General features: G+C 35.8%; 1 protein-coding gene across 1 annotated transcript in view; it reads left to right on the forward strand.

Annotated features, from left to right (window-relative positions):
* The window catches only part of LOC140326857 (autism susceptibility gene 2 protein homolog), a 347,808-nt gene extending 330,433 nt beyond the window's left edge, over positions 1-17,375 (forward strand). The window contains exons 5-6 of the mRNA XM_072405875.1: positions 16,207-16,236; positions 16,954-17,375. Of these exons, the coding sequence (XP_072261976.1) occupies positions 16,207-16,236; positions 16,954-16,965 (42 nt within the window). The 3' untranslated portion in view covers positions 16,966-17,375. The remainder of the gene's footprint in view (positions 1-16,206; positions 16,237-16,953) is intronic.
* The last annotated feature ends 718 nt before the right edge of the window (positions 17,376-18,093 follow it).

Here is an 18,093-nt window from a genome sequence, read left to right on the forward strand (position 1 = left end):
TTTTTTTTTTTTTGTATGCTTTGGTGATGCACATAACATTTCCAATAATGAGGAAATAGAAATACACTAATCTCAGTTTGGAGGTTCATATGGGGGTAATGGGGACCTAGAGCCCACATTTTATCACAGAAAATCCAATACCCTTTGATGTTCTTTGATTTTCTTATTACTATATAAATTTTGATATAAATCAATATTATAATGTATAGGAGATATACATTTGTTTTTTTATGGGGTCTGAGCCATTTATTACTTCACTTTTTGCACTGTGGAATTTCATACTTGACTTGGATAACAAATGTGACATAAATAAAACGGTTCCTTTATAGGAGGCATTGGAATGAATCTTGTACTGGGTGCATGCATTCAATGTAGAAAAATATAGCAAATGATGGTTTACTTCATCACCAGCATGGATATTCTTCTTTGCACATAAAGTAAGGAGCATAACATGTTAAGAACTGCAGTTACAAGTGTCCTTTGGCAATGGTTTGTTTACTCTATTAACGTCTTCATGTATTAAATTCATGTTTTTATGCCTATCAGCTACTCCTGGTAATCAGTAGTTACTGGTTGGTCAACTGGGAGCAATCCAATTTCTCGGAAACTTTAAATAACTTATATTTGTCCTAGTATCTGTTGCTCAGGACTTCTGTGTCCTACTTTTGTTGGTATTGGTAACCTCTTATATGACAACATTTCTTGGGATTGCATTGTCTAGGGCGGGGGTCTGCAACCTGCGGCTCCGGAGCAGCATGCGCCTCTTCAGCCTCCTTGTTGTGGCTCCCTTCGGCTGCCGCGGGGAGATCTCTGATGGGGGATCCCCTTCCTCCCAAGACACTGCGGAGGAGGGGGATTCCCTATCCGGTGTTCTAATGAAAAAAATCTACCAGTGAAATAAATCTACCACGGGGCGTGTACAAATGGGTGTGTTCAATGACATGCCCCTCCTTTGAACCCCAATTCCTCTGGAATGGGGAGATGTACAAAACCAAAAATGTAGGTGCAAGTGGGGGACACCTGTGACTAACACCCCCTAAAATTTAATTGTTAGGCCATCATCAGAACATAAAGAACTCTGCCCATCAAAAAAATCCACCGTTACACATTGCTGGAGGCACCTGAACCCCAATTTCTCTGGAACAGGAAGGGGGTACAGGTGAACAAAATTAAAGCTGTAAATGAGGGACACCTGTGGCTAACACCCCTTAAAATTTCATCGCTAAGGCATCGTCAGAACATAAAGAACTCTGCCCATCAAAAAAATCTACCCTGTTACGTTAGAAGCCTCCAGCTTCTAATGTAACAGGATGATACGTTAGAAGCTGGAGGCTTCTAGGAGCATAGTTCAGTGTTTAATTTATTTCAAAGTAGGCCTACACATGCACACTTGTTGTAACAGGTAAAATTAAAAAAATAATACAACTTTTAAAAGTTTATAAACTGTGTTATGTTTTGCGGCTCCAGACTATTTTTCTTTAGTGGAAGAGGAGGCAAAATGGCTCTTTTGATAGTAAAGGTTGCTGACCCCTGGTCTAGGGCATTTAAAAAACATATTTTTCATGGATGATCACTTTTTTTTAGCTCACCATTCTATTTGCATATGTCATAATCATAAATCATATTTTGAGTTTTGAGCTTTTTTTTTGAACTTCTGGCTGAATATAATAAATGGAGTGGCAGAAAATAGTCCATCGTGTAAGATTTCCCTAATTGTCCTGACCTGTGATGCATGTACAAGAAACAGGGTCAACAGTTGGAAATAATAAGGCCATACAGAGGAATGAAATATGCTGAAATTTTCTTAGTGACTGTGGGTCAGAGTTAGAGAAATCAACTTGAAGTTAAAGTGGTAGTTTTACATTTCATGGGTAATTTAGTGTCTGTGCAGTTCAAAAACATAGCACTTAAGTGTTCCTACAAATTCTATACTTGTGTAGGGCTCTAGTCAGCACCAGTCCCCCAATCTATGCCTATCGTGTGCGATCCCCGGGCACTAGAGGTTAATTATTTCTAGTGCCCGGGCATCGCAGTGGATTTCCAGGGCTGCATTCATTCATGCAGCTCTGGTAATCCTGTGTGCAATCCCTGGCACTAGAGGTTAAATAACACAGTGGCTGCATTCATTGATCAGCAAAGCCCTCAATTTTTTTTTTTTTTGGAAAATTTTTTTTTTTTAAATAAAATTCTATCTCGTTTGGTGAATTTACACTGGCTGTTCTCACTTACAATTTTGCTAAGCGAGAACGGCCGAATTTGCTGCGAGATCGAGTTTAAAAACTCACTCGCTCATCCCTAGTGGTCAGTAGGAAGAATTAAACTGACCTAAGAGGCACAGATTGCTCATTGCTCAAGGAACTCCTAGCAACTTTTGGAGGAACACTGGGAAGCATTGACATGTAGTTGGCCTATTAGTACATGAGAAAATACCCACTTTGCATTAATAAATTGAAGACTGAAAGTTAAAAGGAAACTTGGAAGATCAGCAAAGTCTTTGAAGTAGAATCATTTCCATGAGCAACTCAGAACAATAAACAAAGGTTTATCTGGTTTATGATAGGTTGGTGTGTCTCTGGACAAGTATTATATTATTTACAATTGCACACCATAAATCTTTTTTAACACTAGTAATCTATGTGCTAGGTATTTTATTCTATATTTGATAAAACTACTGTATATCTGTATAAACTGGGCAAATACTACAACTGATGTTCAGAAAAAATTTCCACATTAGGTTGGCAAAAAAGGAAAATACCCAATATAGATCTTGATTGATTTCTGTTTTCCATATCTTAAAAATATACCCATGATATAATTTTTGACAGTCTGTATGTTACAGTCTTTTAGTTTCACAAAGAAAAATTTACATTCCAAATGTTTGTATTCCAACATTGCATTTTAAAGAACAATCCAATCATTTGTCAAGGTTAGGATTATAAATGGTAGAAACAATGCAACAACCAATGTCCAACCTTATCAAGGCAGAAAGTCTGTAAGGCCACCCAAGTAAAATGTTGCCGATAAGCTTTTCCGGTCAGAAGTTCATGGGATCATCTTTAATATTGACTATTGTCCATGGCAAGAAGACGATGACTTTGGGGGGGGGGGGTCCCCTTTTAGGGTCAGTATCTCACCCTCCCTACCTGATGGGTTGGCCGCACATGTTCACCCTGAGTGTATATAAAAGTGCATCTGAAATCAACAAATTAACGTAAAAAAGGAAAGGAAGAGAGATAGAAGAAAAAAAGAAAAGAGAGAACTCATGGGCGGGTGGGGGCAGGAAAAGGGAGCAGACAGGTGGACAGGTTATTATACATGAAAACAATAGTATACCCAAAGACTTAGTACACCACAGACAATGAAACCTTAAAGCCTCAAACTTGTTTGTTCCCACCCCATATAATACTTAATACAGGGTTAATAAACCTTGCCAAAATGAGTCATGGAATCCGTAAAGATAGCTTTTATTTTTTTCTTTCACCAAGAACCAGGACATTATTTGCTTAACCTGGGCTATAGAGGGGGTTTCACCAGGCTTTCCCTATCACCATCTTGACTGCAGTAATTTGATGAGTTACAGACGAAACAGGACTGCAGTGCACACCTCTAGTTTCAGATTAAGTAGGGCCTCTACTGGACAAATAGGGAAGGATCTGCCCACTGGGGTGTATGCTATTTGATATATGTGTGTCCAGTATCTCTGCAAGTTAGGGCATTCCCACCAAAAGTGATATAGTGTGCCAGGCACATTGTAGCCACGAAAAAAGTGTGCTGTTGGTCAGGCTTCATCTTGGCCTATCTAACTGGTACCAAAATGTATAATTTGCTTCAACCGCCGAGGCGTTGATGCTGCAGTGAGCTGTTGTGTCCAATATTTGCTCCCATTCCTCCTGCTCCAAGGGTACCTTTTCCCAATGGGCCACATAAGACAATGGTGCTGAAGTGTGTCTTCACACCAAGATATCATAGAATGTTGATACCACCCCTTTTGCCTGGGAGTCTAGACCGCACGGACACTTGAAAATCGATAGGGAGCCAGCAGTGGAGGGCACTCTCAGTCTGGATCATATGAAATAAGTGATTTGCAACAGCTGGAAGGACTCAGAGGATGGGACTTGGTGTTGCTCCTGAAACACTGTTAATTAAAGCTACCTAGCTGGAAAATTTTATAGAGATCATGTTCAATCCACCAATGAAACCTTCGCTGATCCTCCAGTCCCGGTGGGAACAGGGGATTGCCAGTTATGGTAGAAAGTGGGGAGTAAACGCACTCTAAGCCGCCCACTTTCTGCTCTGAGTCCCAAATCTGGATAGAATGTCCGAGGATTGGGTTGGCTATAGTGGGGTGAACACGGGGGATCCACAATAGTGTTTCCACCGAGACGGGGGAAATTTCCTTAGCTTCTATGGAGACCCAGTGAGGAGGCCCAGACTGAACATGGTATCCTGTAAGGGGAGCAACCTGTGCTGCTGAATATTAAGATGAGTGATGAGGTACCAATAAACCTCCCTGTTGCCGTGATCAGTGAAGAGTCTGCCGGGGTATACGAGGCCTACATGAATTCTATATAAAGGCCAACATTCTTTTCTGCAATATGTTAGGAGTGAAAGCAAGGAGCTTGAGAGGCAGCACCCGCATAGGGTATAACAGCTTTGGTACCAGGATAGTTGTTATCTCTTTCAGGACTTAACCAGAATAGTTAGATGGAGGATCAGCTCTGGAATGTTGGCGGCGTACATAGTATCATAGGATGATGTGATGTAGACATGAATGATGTGATGTAGAATGGGATGGATGCTTGGAGCGTTGATATTGTAGCAGCTGATAAGGTAATAATAAGTGTAATAGTCTTTTACATACAAATCTCTTTGCTTCTGCTTTGATTAAGTGAGCATACATATAATTCTAGCATACTAGCAACATTAGGATTGAAAGTAAAATTCTAAGATTATTTCTAAATATGATATTTCTGAATGTTCCAACATGCAAATCAGATAGATTAACTTATTTTATTTGTTGATTTGGCCTTATAAATACTGTATATAGTTTTGTTACATTTATGCATAGATGTGGATATAGTCAAGTACCATAAACATAGGCTAATGTGGTAACTGCAGGCTACCTTGTAATTGGAATTTCTTTACTTTAAATGAAAATGGAATTGGCAGATGGCAGCCCTAGCATTTGCAGGCAAGGTCTAAAATGGCCACATTTTACCAATATTTTCCCTCTTTTTATGTGAGCCTGCTGAAAAAAGCAATTGAAGAAAGGTACAGCATGTTACCCTTTCAATAAAGCAACTAATGAAGGCAGATTAAATATTTCATTTACACAGAGGAAACTTCAATACATCACCTTGTATAAATTCAAAAGAAATATGAGCGATGTTTCTTTCTATTAATTTTAAGCAATGTTGATTTACTGACACAGCTATAGTCCATTAGCTGGTCAAGAAAAATCTTTTAGCATAGTTCTCCTCACGCAAATACATAGAGCATTTAACCTCTTATGCAATATTAATATTCATGCAGAAAGCTAGTAAATATTGTGGGGAAAAATCCATTAAGTTTGTCAGTTACACACTGTGTGCATAATAGACTCAGGGAATTGAAAGATGTGAATCTAGGTAATAGAAATTTAGTACATAAAATAGTAGAATCATTTAAAAAAAAAAATTAGGTGATTTACATTTTAAATGTATGATATGGCCAGAAGAAGGGAGTTTAATGCAAAACTAGGACAAACAGTATTAAATCTCTGCATAGTACAGATTAAAATATTGGTTTAAAATAGTATAAACCGAAAGATGCCTGCTCCACTTCATGATTCCATCCACTACCACAGGGGATTCATAAAGCTCGTAAAGGTTCCTCACAGTCCAGCACACAAGTAATAGTCCTGAAATGACTTATTCCAGCTTTTTAAAACCTTGACAGTTTTGATTACAATGATTCAATGCAAAGATCTTACTTATAGCTAACTGTTAGCATGGCTCTCTGGCTACAATACAAAAACTACACCGAAGTGAGAGCTCTTTAGCAGATAAAAAAACAGAAAATACTGTAATATATCAAAGTTACACAGGAATTCATTTTAAAAATAAATTCTTACCCCAGCGGTGATTTAAGTTAGAAGGCATCCTGGTGTTAATAATATACACAAAGCAGCAACATGCTGGAACCTAAACATAATGTGGTCAAATAAATCAATCTGTATATACTTTAAATATGGATGACTCTCTCAACCACAGTGCGATCAATGCATTGAATTTGTTTCCTCAACAGGGAAGAACATTATTAGTGATGTAAGCTATGATGACATATGGATGAACATTATACTAATCTCTAAAAGGAATTTTTTTTGTTTAAAAGCCGTAGTTTTCTATTAAGATTTCAAGTTAAAAGACAAATGATATTTTATTTAAATTTATAAAGTAACTTATTAGTGTTTCATCTACTTTAGAAATCATATAACAATGACATTAACTGAAAATCAAATGCCAAGATAATTATTTGACATAATTATATTACATTGAGTTAAGGAAAAGTTGGCTTGAATGCACAGCATTCATTTAAAATGATTCTTCAATTTTTAGGTGCATGTATAGGAACTGCTGATTTCATGTATTATATTACTATATTGCTTAAGGGAAGCAATCATATTCAGTCTATCAACTAATTTTTACAAGTCCCTGAAAAAATTGTGAAACCCCCTGGGAACTGGGAAAGCAATTGTCCTTACAAAATCCTGCATTGGTTGGCACTGCTTAAATCCTAACACCCTTTAAAATTTTCCACTAGCTTTGAATAGAGTAAAGAAGAATTACCATTTATGTTTAGCTTTTATAGCTGTCTGTGACCCCCACTTCCTATAGCTGTAACACCAATAAAAAAGGGCAAATGTCCCCAGGACAGGAAAGCACAGATAACAATAAAAAAGTCACTTCTAACCCTACCGCACTCTATAAAAAGAATGGCTGCCAGGTCACTGGTAGGAAGCGGAAGCGAAGGATGGCTTAGACACGGATTTCAGGACCTTTTTGCTTTATTTGTCTTTTAACGTTCCCATTTATTTAGACCATAGTATATCCAGTAGTAACTAGCCTTATTCAATTGGACTTAATCTATGAATGTTAAGGGTATTTACTAGCTTGTCGCATTCATTTTCTTACCTTTAAAAAATTGAAGGAAAATACCCTGTTTTTTATAACCACACAGGTAGGACAGACACATTAATCCAATCATGTGGAATAAGACAAGGATAATGCTGGCTTCCAAAAACAGGATGGGAGGTTTGAAAGTTGTGAAAAAATCCCTTTCTAGTTGTGTACTCCCATCCTTGGTGTCAGGACAGCTGCATATGTATCAATATACCCATACTACATAATCAATGACTATATGACTGTCATTTGATTGTGATGATGAATCACTAGAGAAAATATGATAAATTAGCAATATAGACTCTTTCATGTTTTGCAAACCAAGTATCTTCTGTTACATTGATCTCATTGTGTTCCAAAGAATTCCTCTTGTTAAGCTATAGGAAAACTGCTAAGTTTCTCATTTCTCATTACCCTGTTGGATGTTGGGTATTTGGATAAGCAACATTCTGTCTATACTTAAAAACAGGGATACAATGTTTCAAGCTTTACCCTGGCAATCTGAAAAGAATTTACACCTTTAAAGGACTAACATTTTTTACATACTTCCTGGCATCAGGTATGGGATTATGCAGCTAAAACACCTTTATAACGCCTCCAATCCTATTCTATGAAATCAACATCTGTCTTGTCACATTCTATAGTGATTAGAATAAGGTGTAATGTGGATAGGATGTGTCCAATGTGGATATAAATAGCAGGGTATTTTTACTGGCACACAGTAAAGCTGAAAAAAAGAGCCTTGGATAAACTGCAAAACATACTAAACATCCTAAAAGAACAAGTCAAGTAAAATCGAACTATGGATGTAGGAGTATGTAAATCCTGACAGTGAAAAATAATATTGGTGACACTGTCCCCCTGGTTAAGTCTAAAGCATTGACTTGAATGCAAACAGGGACCATAACTTGAGTCCATAGGCCTGATTTATGAAAGCTCTCCAAGGATGGAGAGGATACACTTTCACCAGTGAAGCTAGGTGATCCAGCAAACCTGTAATGGATTGTGCTGCAAATGTTTTGAATCCTGGACCAGATCTGTTTAAGGTTTGCTGATTCACCCAGGTTCACTGATGAAAGTGTATTCTCTCCAGCCTTGAAGAGAGCTTTAATAAATCAGGCCCAATGTGTTAAAACAAGAAAGAGACAATAAGCCTGATTTATTAAAGCTCTCCAAGGCTGGAAAGGATACACTTGTATCAGTGAAGCTGGGTGATCCAACAAAGCTGGAGTGGATCTGGTCCAGGATTCAAAACATTTGCTAGCAAATATCAAATGACTTTGAAGAAATCTATTCCAGGTTTGCTAGATCACCCATCTTCACTGATGAAAGTGTATCCTCCCCAGCCTTGGAGATATTTAATAAATCAGGCCCATTGGTGGAAGGGAGACACAGATATCAATATTGAAATTACTTTTTCATTATCTAGGTCTTTGAGTGATACAACATAAAATAAACGGAACTTATATGAGAAGCCTAATAAACTATATAGATCAATCATGTCAGTATTCCTAAATTGTTTATTATTAAAATTTTCTCTGTAGTTAATGTAGTTAGTTAAAAATGATAAATCCATTGCATTAAAAAAGGAAATGGATACTTTTTTTCAGGTAGGTTTGGTCACAAAAAAAGTTTTCACTGGCATTTCAGTGCTTACAATTTAATAAAACTGCTTCAATAACACATTTTATTTTTGTCAAATAACCAAATTCCTATCTAACCACAGAGTATTTAAATGGTGGAACAGAAACAGCTGTCCTTGGTGTTTTATCACCCAGCCAAATCTACAGTAATCAAAACACTTTATGTTTTGTGTGGCATAATTGTCTGTATGAACACTTTACTGAAAAATCTCAATTTGCTGCAGCCAAGGATTTGTGACATGTTTGAAAGTAATGAGGCTCACAATCTTTGTACAGAGCATAACTCTTTTGTATAATAATAAAGAACAGCTTATTTAACAGGAACCATCATTATAAACACATGGCCTTTGCAGTTCCTAAAACAGTCTTAGACTTGTTCAAAATAGTAGCACAGAAAAGGCATTTACAAACTGCCATAACCCATACTGGCTCCCATTTTATACATATATATATATATATATATATATATATATATTTTTTTTTTTTGTTTGTTTTATTGCTTACCTTTTTGATGTTAGGCTTGTTGCGTGATATTGGAGGATTGTCTTCATATTCATTTATATGCTGGGATGTCTATGCTAATGCAAACTAGCATGCTCTCTGTACCATTAGAGTGAAAGTAAAGGGTGCCATTAACAAGCTTTAAGGGGTGAATATGGGGCTCTGCATTACCAAAATTACCCGGTTGAGTGACAGGAAGACTGAAGGAGTACGGTTGGGGCCAGCTTTGGATTAAAGGTGAGTATTTGTACAAATGGTTTAATTCAAGATAACACACCAGGAAAAGTGTCCTTATTTTAACAAAAGTTACAAGTAGTTTTAGTTGAGTCCAATTAAACATTTAAATTTACAGACACATGGACAAAACTTTGATGTGTAAGATTTATGAATTGTGCCTCTTGCTTGTAAAAACAGCCATAGGCTGGGACCTTTCAATTTGCCTGATAGGAAAGTAAATTTGTAATTGGTAACCAATATTAGTCTTAGCATGATTACTTTTAATTACCTGTATTATCTGTATTCTCCATTGTCCTTCATTGGCACAATTAATCCTTTAAAAAATATTTAATGAAAACCTTTACATTTACCTATTTAACAAACCACAGAGACTAATTTGAAGGAAGTGATTCCTTTTAATTGCATCCAGTAAGATATATTAGCTTCAAAAAACACGTGGGGTTCTGAGAAGCATGGTCAGTCTAATCAATATTCCTCATAAAAATGTCAAGCAAAAACATTTCTTGTAAGGACTGACCAGTATTCAAGATCTTTAATAGAAAAAATACAAATAGCTTTAAGCACTATTGTCTCACTGACCCCTTAGCTATGCATGTTCTGTTCATTTACTTTGTTAATTGTATTTATATCTGTGAAAATTGTTGACTACTTTAATATGTAAATTTTTTAGCCCATTGTTAAATTGGCCTATTTATAGCATATTTTTAAAGTTATTTCAAATATATTATAAAATATATTTGAGTCAAATGTTTATGGCATCGATTTACTTTATATTGTAAAATGGTACTTGGATTATAAAGACATTTAACTCTACATTGACAAAAATTGCTGCCTGAATTATTTCAGGGACTTGATTCACAAAGAAGCCTGAGCCCCTGCTATATATTTTGAACTCTTAGGAAAGGAAACAGGCAAAATAATACCTAAACCAAAATCTGAATTGGCTTTGTGATCTATCAGCATTGAACCTGGTAGACTTTTAATTATACTGGCTGATGCTTTAGGATTAACTCATCATTAGTGAACCCATACAAAACAATTTATATTACTTATATAACAATCTTGGTTTAACTGGATTTTGTACCATGTTTCCCTAAACATTACTAATGCTCTGCTCCTACATTTTAATGAAATAAAAAGGCTGTACTCGGACAGATATTTTATTTTCTATAATCTGACTGTTGCCTGCCCATGTATGACATTAGGCCCCAGTTTATAATAATGATAGCTGAGTTCTCTATCAGTACATGGATTTTACAGAGAGTTTTTATTAAGGTAGAAAATTTCAGTTATTGATGCCCGGATATTGTGCTGTACTCACAATCTTTTTATTGCCTGCTTGACTACTTGACCATAACTACCAGATTACAGCTGGTTTTGCCAAGGTAGGTTACTGATCCAAGTACTGCTAACAAAAATTACATAACGTGTGGCTAACCTTCCAGAATGTAGAAAAATTGAAAAAATCATAAGCTCCATGATATTCACAAGGGTTTTTAAAATTGTTAAATTATACTCACAACACAATGCAGTGATTTATTAGGGTTTGAAAAAGATGCTGCAGATGGTACTTGTGATGTTTTTATTTTTATTTTTATTTCCAGCCCTACTAAATATTTATCCTGCTTTTATTCTATTTTTTTTTAAGATGTAAAACTGATTACAGATCATATTGTCACTTTTATTTTTACACTGTTACTGTATGGATTTCATCCATATAAAATCTCCTTATGTACTTAATTTATTACTATTTGTATTCCCCATGGTAATTCACTTGTTTTGTGTTTCTGTTTGTTCGCCTGTTACACATCGCTTTGTGAATCTAGAACAGAAGAAGTGTAGGGCTCATGCATTGCAACCGCCTTCCATAAAGGAACAATATAAACAGTTGGATTTATTGAACAATTAATAGCAGTCTAGATTACCTCTTCCCCTTCTTCATTTTTTTTTTTGCTTGAATTATATTCCTGTTGTAAAATATGGTAAAAAGAGAGGTCACGTGAAACATTTTGTTTTAGCTCTGAAATTGTACACTATCATTAAAGCAGAACTAATCCCACATCTCCTTGTTCCATCACCATTACTGATATCTTCACCCAATCCTCTTCCAGGTTCGAAGTGTTTGGCCATCTTGATTGGACGGACCAAAATGACGCAACTCCTGCGCATGTGTACAGGAGTTTATTTATTCTTGGCAGCCAACTATGCTGTGATTGTACACTGAGCTGTGCATGTGTAGCTCAGTGTACATTTAACAAAAGATTACAAATAGACTTTTAAGTTTGTTTTTTGTTGCAGAAGAGGCATAGCATGTCCTCTCAATGCATGAATTAAAGAACCTATTAAAATTTGTGCAAATATTCCATACATACATTATGACAAACAGCTCCGGAGCCCAACATTCAGCAATATTTTCTTGTGGTTTAGTTGAGATACTTACCTCCTTCTGATTTGCATTTGACCTGATTCGGCTACTTTTGTGTTCTAATAGATGTGTATCATCGGTGTTTTGGGCCATACAAAAGTCTATATGCCACTTGCTCTAAAAGTAAATTGCCACATACCATGACAAAAAAACTGAAAGGGCCCTAAACCTCTAGGTAAAATGTCATTTGTATTACTTCTGTTCTTGTGGGGGCTTCCAGTGACAAAGAGGTTCTCTTGCATATATTCAAAAAAGTGATTGTAGTCATTTGATCAAAGTTTTACATTCCATGGGAATATTTACATGATTCTTGGTGGTTGATTATTTATTTTATTACTTTTTTCTGTGTCATACCTAATGCATAAAAGGAACATTGTTAACCATCTGCTAAGGAAAAAAGCATCATTATAAAAAAAATTAAAAAAAAAAAACAAATATAAAGTAATAACATGCTTTAGTTTCATTTTTGCTTGATACACCTGACTAGAACAACATTTCAAGGTAATCTTTTCTAAAAAGCAGTGCAACAAAGTCACCTTGAATATTCTAATGTGTACTACACTGCCCGCATTTCAAAGAGCTTATGAACCCACTAGTTGTATTACAGAAATAATAGCACAGAATTTTTTAACACCAGTCTGCTGGAGGGTTTCAGAAACCTACTACCTACTAATGTGCAATAATTGTCATTAGAAAACGAAGATTAACGACCGATCAGCAATTATTCATGATTATTTTGAACGATCGTATTGTGCACGATTCTGTACATGCTGTAACGATAGGATCGTTTAAATATAACCCACCAATAGTGTACACACACTAGTTACGATCGTTTGAATGATGTAGGAAGTGACATGTAAAGGAGAAAGTGTATCACAAAACAATCCAGGATCTCTGAACGACCGTACACAAACTAGATAGCGAACGATCTTCGCCCAATCAGATACGCCAGGACGGTCGTACGTTTCCAGCAACATTCTTCGTTCATTCGCGTCGTTGGTCAGTCGTTGTGCACTTTTTTTGTTAACAATTATTGGACGATCGGCCGTCAGTCGTTCGTTTCCAACGATAAATATTGCACGTGTGTACGTAGCCTTAGCAAAGGTCACCTGTATTGTAGTCATTAGATTACCTGTAGTTTACTAAAAACAGACTTACTCTGAAGGCACAGAAAAACCTCTAAAGCAACAACCTGTTACTAAAATCATACCTAATCCAATCAATTCCCACATGCATAATATAAAGCAGCTCTTTGCCCTGAGCATATTATGGTGTATACATACACATATCTACATAGATTGCTGTAAATAGCTTCTGAACGTCATACATGCAAATTAGAAACAATCATGTATATTTACATAGGTAACAGATTGTTGTTACAGTGATACATGCATAATATACAGTATATGTTTTGTGGGGGTGATGAGGTGAACACTCTTCACAACACTGTGAATATGTCTGTGTGTGTGTGTATATATATATATATATATATATATATATATATATTTGAGTACACTTTAGTGAGCAACAATTTGTTATCGACAAGGACTACTGCATTATGTTTGTTTGTCTGTTTTATTTTTCTTATTTCCTGCTCTTTAAATCTGTTTTATCTTTTTTTTTTTTTTTCAAATGTATCTGAATCCAGGAAAATGTGTTAGATGCTTCTTGAATGCATTTAATGCTTTTGCATAATTTATGAGTTGGAGTCACTGACCACCATCCATCTCTGCCAGAGGCTGGCACTAAGGGATCCAATGGATGGAGCTGTAAATTAGATGCCGTGCTCCTGCTGAGCCTGTGGCACAGTCCTCGAGTCAGTAAGAGAATTTAATACTAAAGATGGAAGTGTTTCCTTACTGTGCCATGTGGGCCTCAGCACAGAAGAAGCTGTTGGCAGACACAGTGACTGACCAGATCGTGAAACTGTCAATCACTGTGTGTTGGGAAAGAAGCCTGTGCATTTTTAATCGTCTTGGCAGCCGTGCTGCTTACATAATGGACACCAGTAGGTCTCAGTCCTTCGCCATATGCTTAACTCTGGAGACAAGAGGCTTCTGGGTATAGCTGTAATTACCTGATGCAGAATTAAGTGGACCTTGAAATTAGAACTGGACTGTCGGAGACAGGAAGCTTAACACTTTGATGGAAGCTATGTTCATCCAGACAAGATGTTTAACAAAATGTTTGAATAATTGTCTCAGAAGTCTCATAGGCTAATATTTTCTTCTTACACATGAATTTTCATGCTTATTTTTAATTCACATTTTTCTCAAGTAGTCAACGTGATTTTTTTGGAAATGGAATGACACTAAGGCACAGCCATACAGGCAGTAAGGCGGTTAACACAAAGACAATAATGCGGATGTATGACTGATGAAATTGTTTGCTACTGCTGTAAGTTTTTAACACGCTGGAAAATACATGTGGCAGGTTTACTATAGAAAATGAAACAATGTTCTCACTACATGCACCCTATATAGATATTGTTTGGGGCAAAAATATCATCATATATCTCATTCTTTGTGTGAGCTAGGACATATCTCCCATCTGATATATCTCTTACATTTTTAGGCATGTCCATAGATATAAGGCAACATTTCCTAATCATGTGATACTTGCTATAATGTTTCAACTATGTATTTATGTTGATACTTTTATGAAGAAGTGAAAGTATATCTGTATATTGTAATATAGGGACACAGTAGTTCCCATTCTGGGCCACTGCAAAAATCAATGTCTCCTACTTTACTTTTTAATATGATGTACCAATAAAATGTTTTAAGAGTTTTTATATATGCTGTTAAAGTCCCAAATCTCTGCACATATCAATTTATCTGCTCCAGGATTCAAAACATTTGCTAGCAAATAGCAAATGATGTTGCAGAAATCCATTGCAGGTTTGCTGGATCACCCAACTTTGTTGATGAAATTGTATCCTCTCCATCCTTGAAGAGCTTTAGAGAGCATGTTTTTTTATTCTTTTGTATTTATTTAGAGCCAACGTATTATGGAGTTCTTTACAAATTCCATAGTGTGTCTCTAACGGTTCCTCAAAGGAGATCACAATCTATTGTCCCTACCATAGTCAAAGAACCGAGAGGTGGGTTCAAAAGTAACCACAGTAATAGTCGAATATCCCTATTTAATTCATATATCGCTAAGATAGTCTAAGGCCAATTTAGGGGGAAACCAATTACCCTAACTGCATTTTTTGGGATGTTGGAAGAAACCAATGCAAACATGGGGGAATGTAGAAAATCCATGTGAATAATGTTCTGGCCAAGGTTTGAACCTGGGACCCTAGTGCTGCAAAGGCAAGATGGCTAGCTGCTGAGGCTCTTTACTCTCTGCCATTGCGTAAATGTGGATCTCTTCACACTGCACTTCTTCTTCTTTTTTTTTACCATTGCAGCTTTACATAATTCAAATTTCTCTGTTGCACTGATAAACACTTTCACTCGCCACCACTGTACCAACATATACTTTTATAGGATCCTATTTTTTTAATAATTAAAAAAATATATTACTATAGAATAGAAGAAATCAAAGTGCATGATGTAGACAATGCTGGAAGTGTCAAATATGAAAGTTCTTCAGGTAGTCATAACTCTTGAACAGGGTGCAGATTGGAGGAACCTGCAGCAGGAGTATAAAGCTTCTTTTATCGGCGGTTACTTTAAAGGTCAATGATTCTGATCATTCTCCTATACTTACCTATGTCAACCACAAAGTATGAGTTTTCTTGAATTATAAAAAGTTTATCATTGTGAATCTGGGTCTTTTACGGTAATTGTATACATTGCACATGCTATTTGAGCCTAAAAAATAATTATTTAACAAAGGCCAAACCAAACTTTAATGGCTCAAATTGTTGTTATAGGAGTAAAACACAAAGCATACAACTATTATTTTTTATCTTTCAAAGATAAAACTGCAAGTAAGTCACATGAGCTAGATGTATTTACTTATAAATAAATGTTTGCAATGTGTCAATGTTTGGATGTCATTGTTTATTAGAAAGAAAAAAATAAATGACAACATTTCTATGGTACATTTGAAACCTGTCTAGACACGGGTCATGGCTTTTTTTTGGCTTGTTAAATTCTTGTCAAAATCTGTTTTCTTACCACTCATCATTTTGCACCAAAAAATATTTTGTATAGAAAGTATTTGATATATTTTAATTTGTGTTGACATTTCCCTTTAAAAAATGACAGTTTGTGTTTCTTATTTTCAGTGTGACAGTGACAGTGACCAGGAAGAAAAGGTAAGACCCATTTTGGGTTGTTTATTTATCTTTTGCAATTCTTCACTTAATTGTCCCTTCATAATATTATAACATAGGTTACTTGTGTACTATAATATATACATTTTGGTTACATATTTCACTTTTGACTGTACCCTATTTATTTAATGTTGTAGCATTGTTTACATTGTAAATAAACCTAAAGGTGGACACATAAAATATATAGAGATTTACTGTTTTACTTGTTAAAATTCTGTTCACTCATGCTTGGGATTCAGATACCCCAACTCTACTAGCACAACATCTTTCTTTGTCAGCTCCCTTTAGGCATTAGAATAGAAATAAATATTATCTCATTTGTTCTTCTTTTAAACCTGTCCAAACAACTCCCTCTCCAACCCTAAGAACTACTTATTGTTCTGAAAGAAAACAAAGATAATACTTTATCATCTAAGACAAGGAATGACTGACCACCCCACCACTTAGAAAAAAGTCAAATCTACAATTTACTAAAAAAAATGGGAGCACAGTACATGCCGAAATGTAGCTACAAATCTAAACCATTTTATTAAAAAAATCAGTAATTTGAAGTTTATAAATACACTTCTATTTTGCAAATGTTTGTGATGATTGCATATCTGTTGCATTTATTTAAAAAAGGTTTCCTTTAATGCATTGTACAGGCTGTCAACCAGTTTTGCATAACATGTAAACCAATAGGCCATGTTTTTTTTACAGCTTTTTACATAAGATTTGGACATCTGGCACAATTCACTTGCTCTGCTACATATTTTGATTTTGCCACTTACTGTTAATAAATACTGTTTATAAAGTATTAACCATGGAGCAAAGGGTAATGGAGCCCATCTGCACCAATGACCACTGCTCATTATCAGGTATTTTCTGTAAGTCTATGGAGGTATGAAGGTAATCATTTTTTATGTAATATAAGTTTACTGAACTGAAAAAAAACACAGAAAAAACAGGCAGTCTGTGCATACATTTATTTGAGGTTCTGGAAACTTGGAATGTCTATGCATTATGTATTAAGTAAGCAATATATAAACACAAGTGCATTGGATAAAACTATAAAAGCTTTAGATGTGTTGTTATAGACAAATAATAACCAAAAATTTTAGGAAAGAATGAGAGTAAAAAGAAAAAAAAAATGGAGCAAAAAAAGGTCTATCTACTAAGCCCTAAGAGTTTTGGTATAACTTGTGAAGTCGGAAGCATCCAGATGACCCAACAAGACATCATAGGGACAAATGCAATCAGTATTATTAAGCTCTTACAGCTACCTTGCAGTGGTTGACATAGTAGGATTCTGTATAAAATAACTGAGAGTAACAGGGAGTGTCGGAGTAATCTCTTCTTACCCATAGATATGTAAAAAAGCAAAACAAACAGTAGGACAAGTTAAGCAGAATTTTGCAATGTTTGCACACTACCTAGGTGTTTGATGGTTATTATATTCTCCTAAAAGGTTTTTAATTTCAGGCAGTGTAGGATCTTTCTGATATGGCTCATCAGAGCTCACTCTTGGTTAGATCCCTAACCAAATTGGGTTGCAATGACATACTTGTGTTCACCTACACAACTAGGCAAAAACCCTCTATCTGCATGCTTGGGTCTTGCGAGATAGAGAATAACCATCAGGAAAATGCTTTTATAATCAGTTATGGTATCTAGAACAATATCCACCTGCTTTGCCATTTACTTGTAAACTCAAGGTCACTTAGGCTAACCTCTTTTAGAAGTATATGCCATAGAAGAATGAATAGGATGGAGACAAAACAGGCTTCTGAATACTGAAATATCATGAAGCGTAGAAGAGGAGTAATGAGAGCTTATAATTGGGCTGATTACCTAAAGAAG

The sequence above is a fragment of the Pyxicephalus adspersus genome, chromosome 1, assembly GCF_032062135.1.
Source record: "Pyxicephalus adspersus chromosome 1, UCB_Pads_2.0, whole genome shotgun sequence".
In the NCBI taxonomy this organism is placed as follows: domain Eukaryota; kingdom Metazoa; phylum Chordata; class Amphibia; order Anura; family Pyxicephalidae; genus Pyxicephalus; species Pyxicephalus adspersus.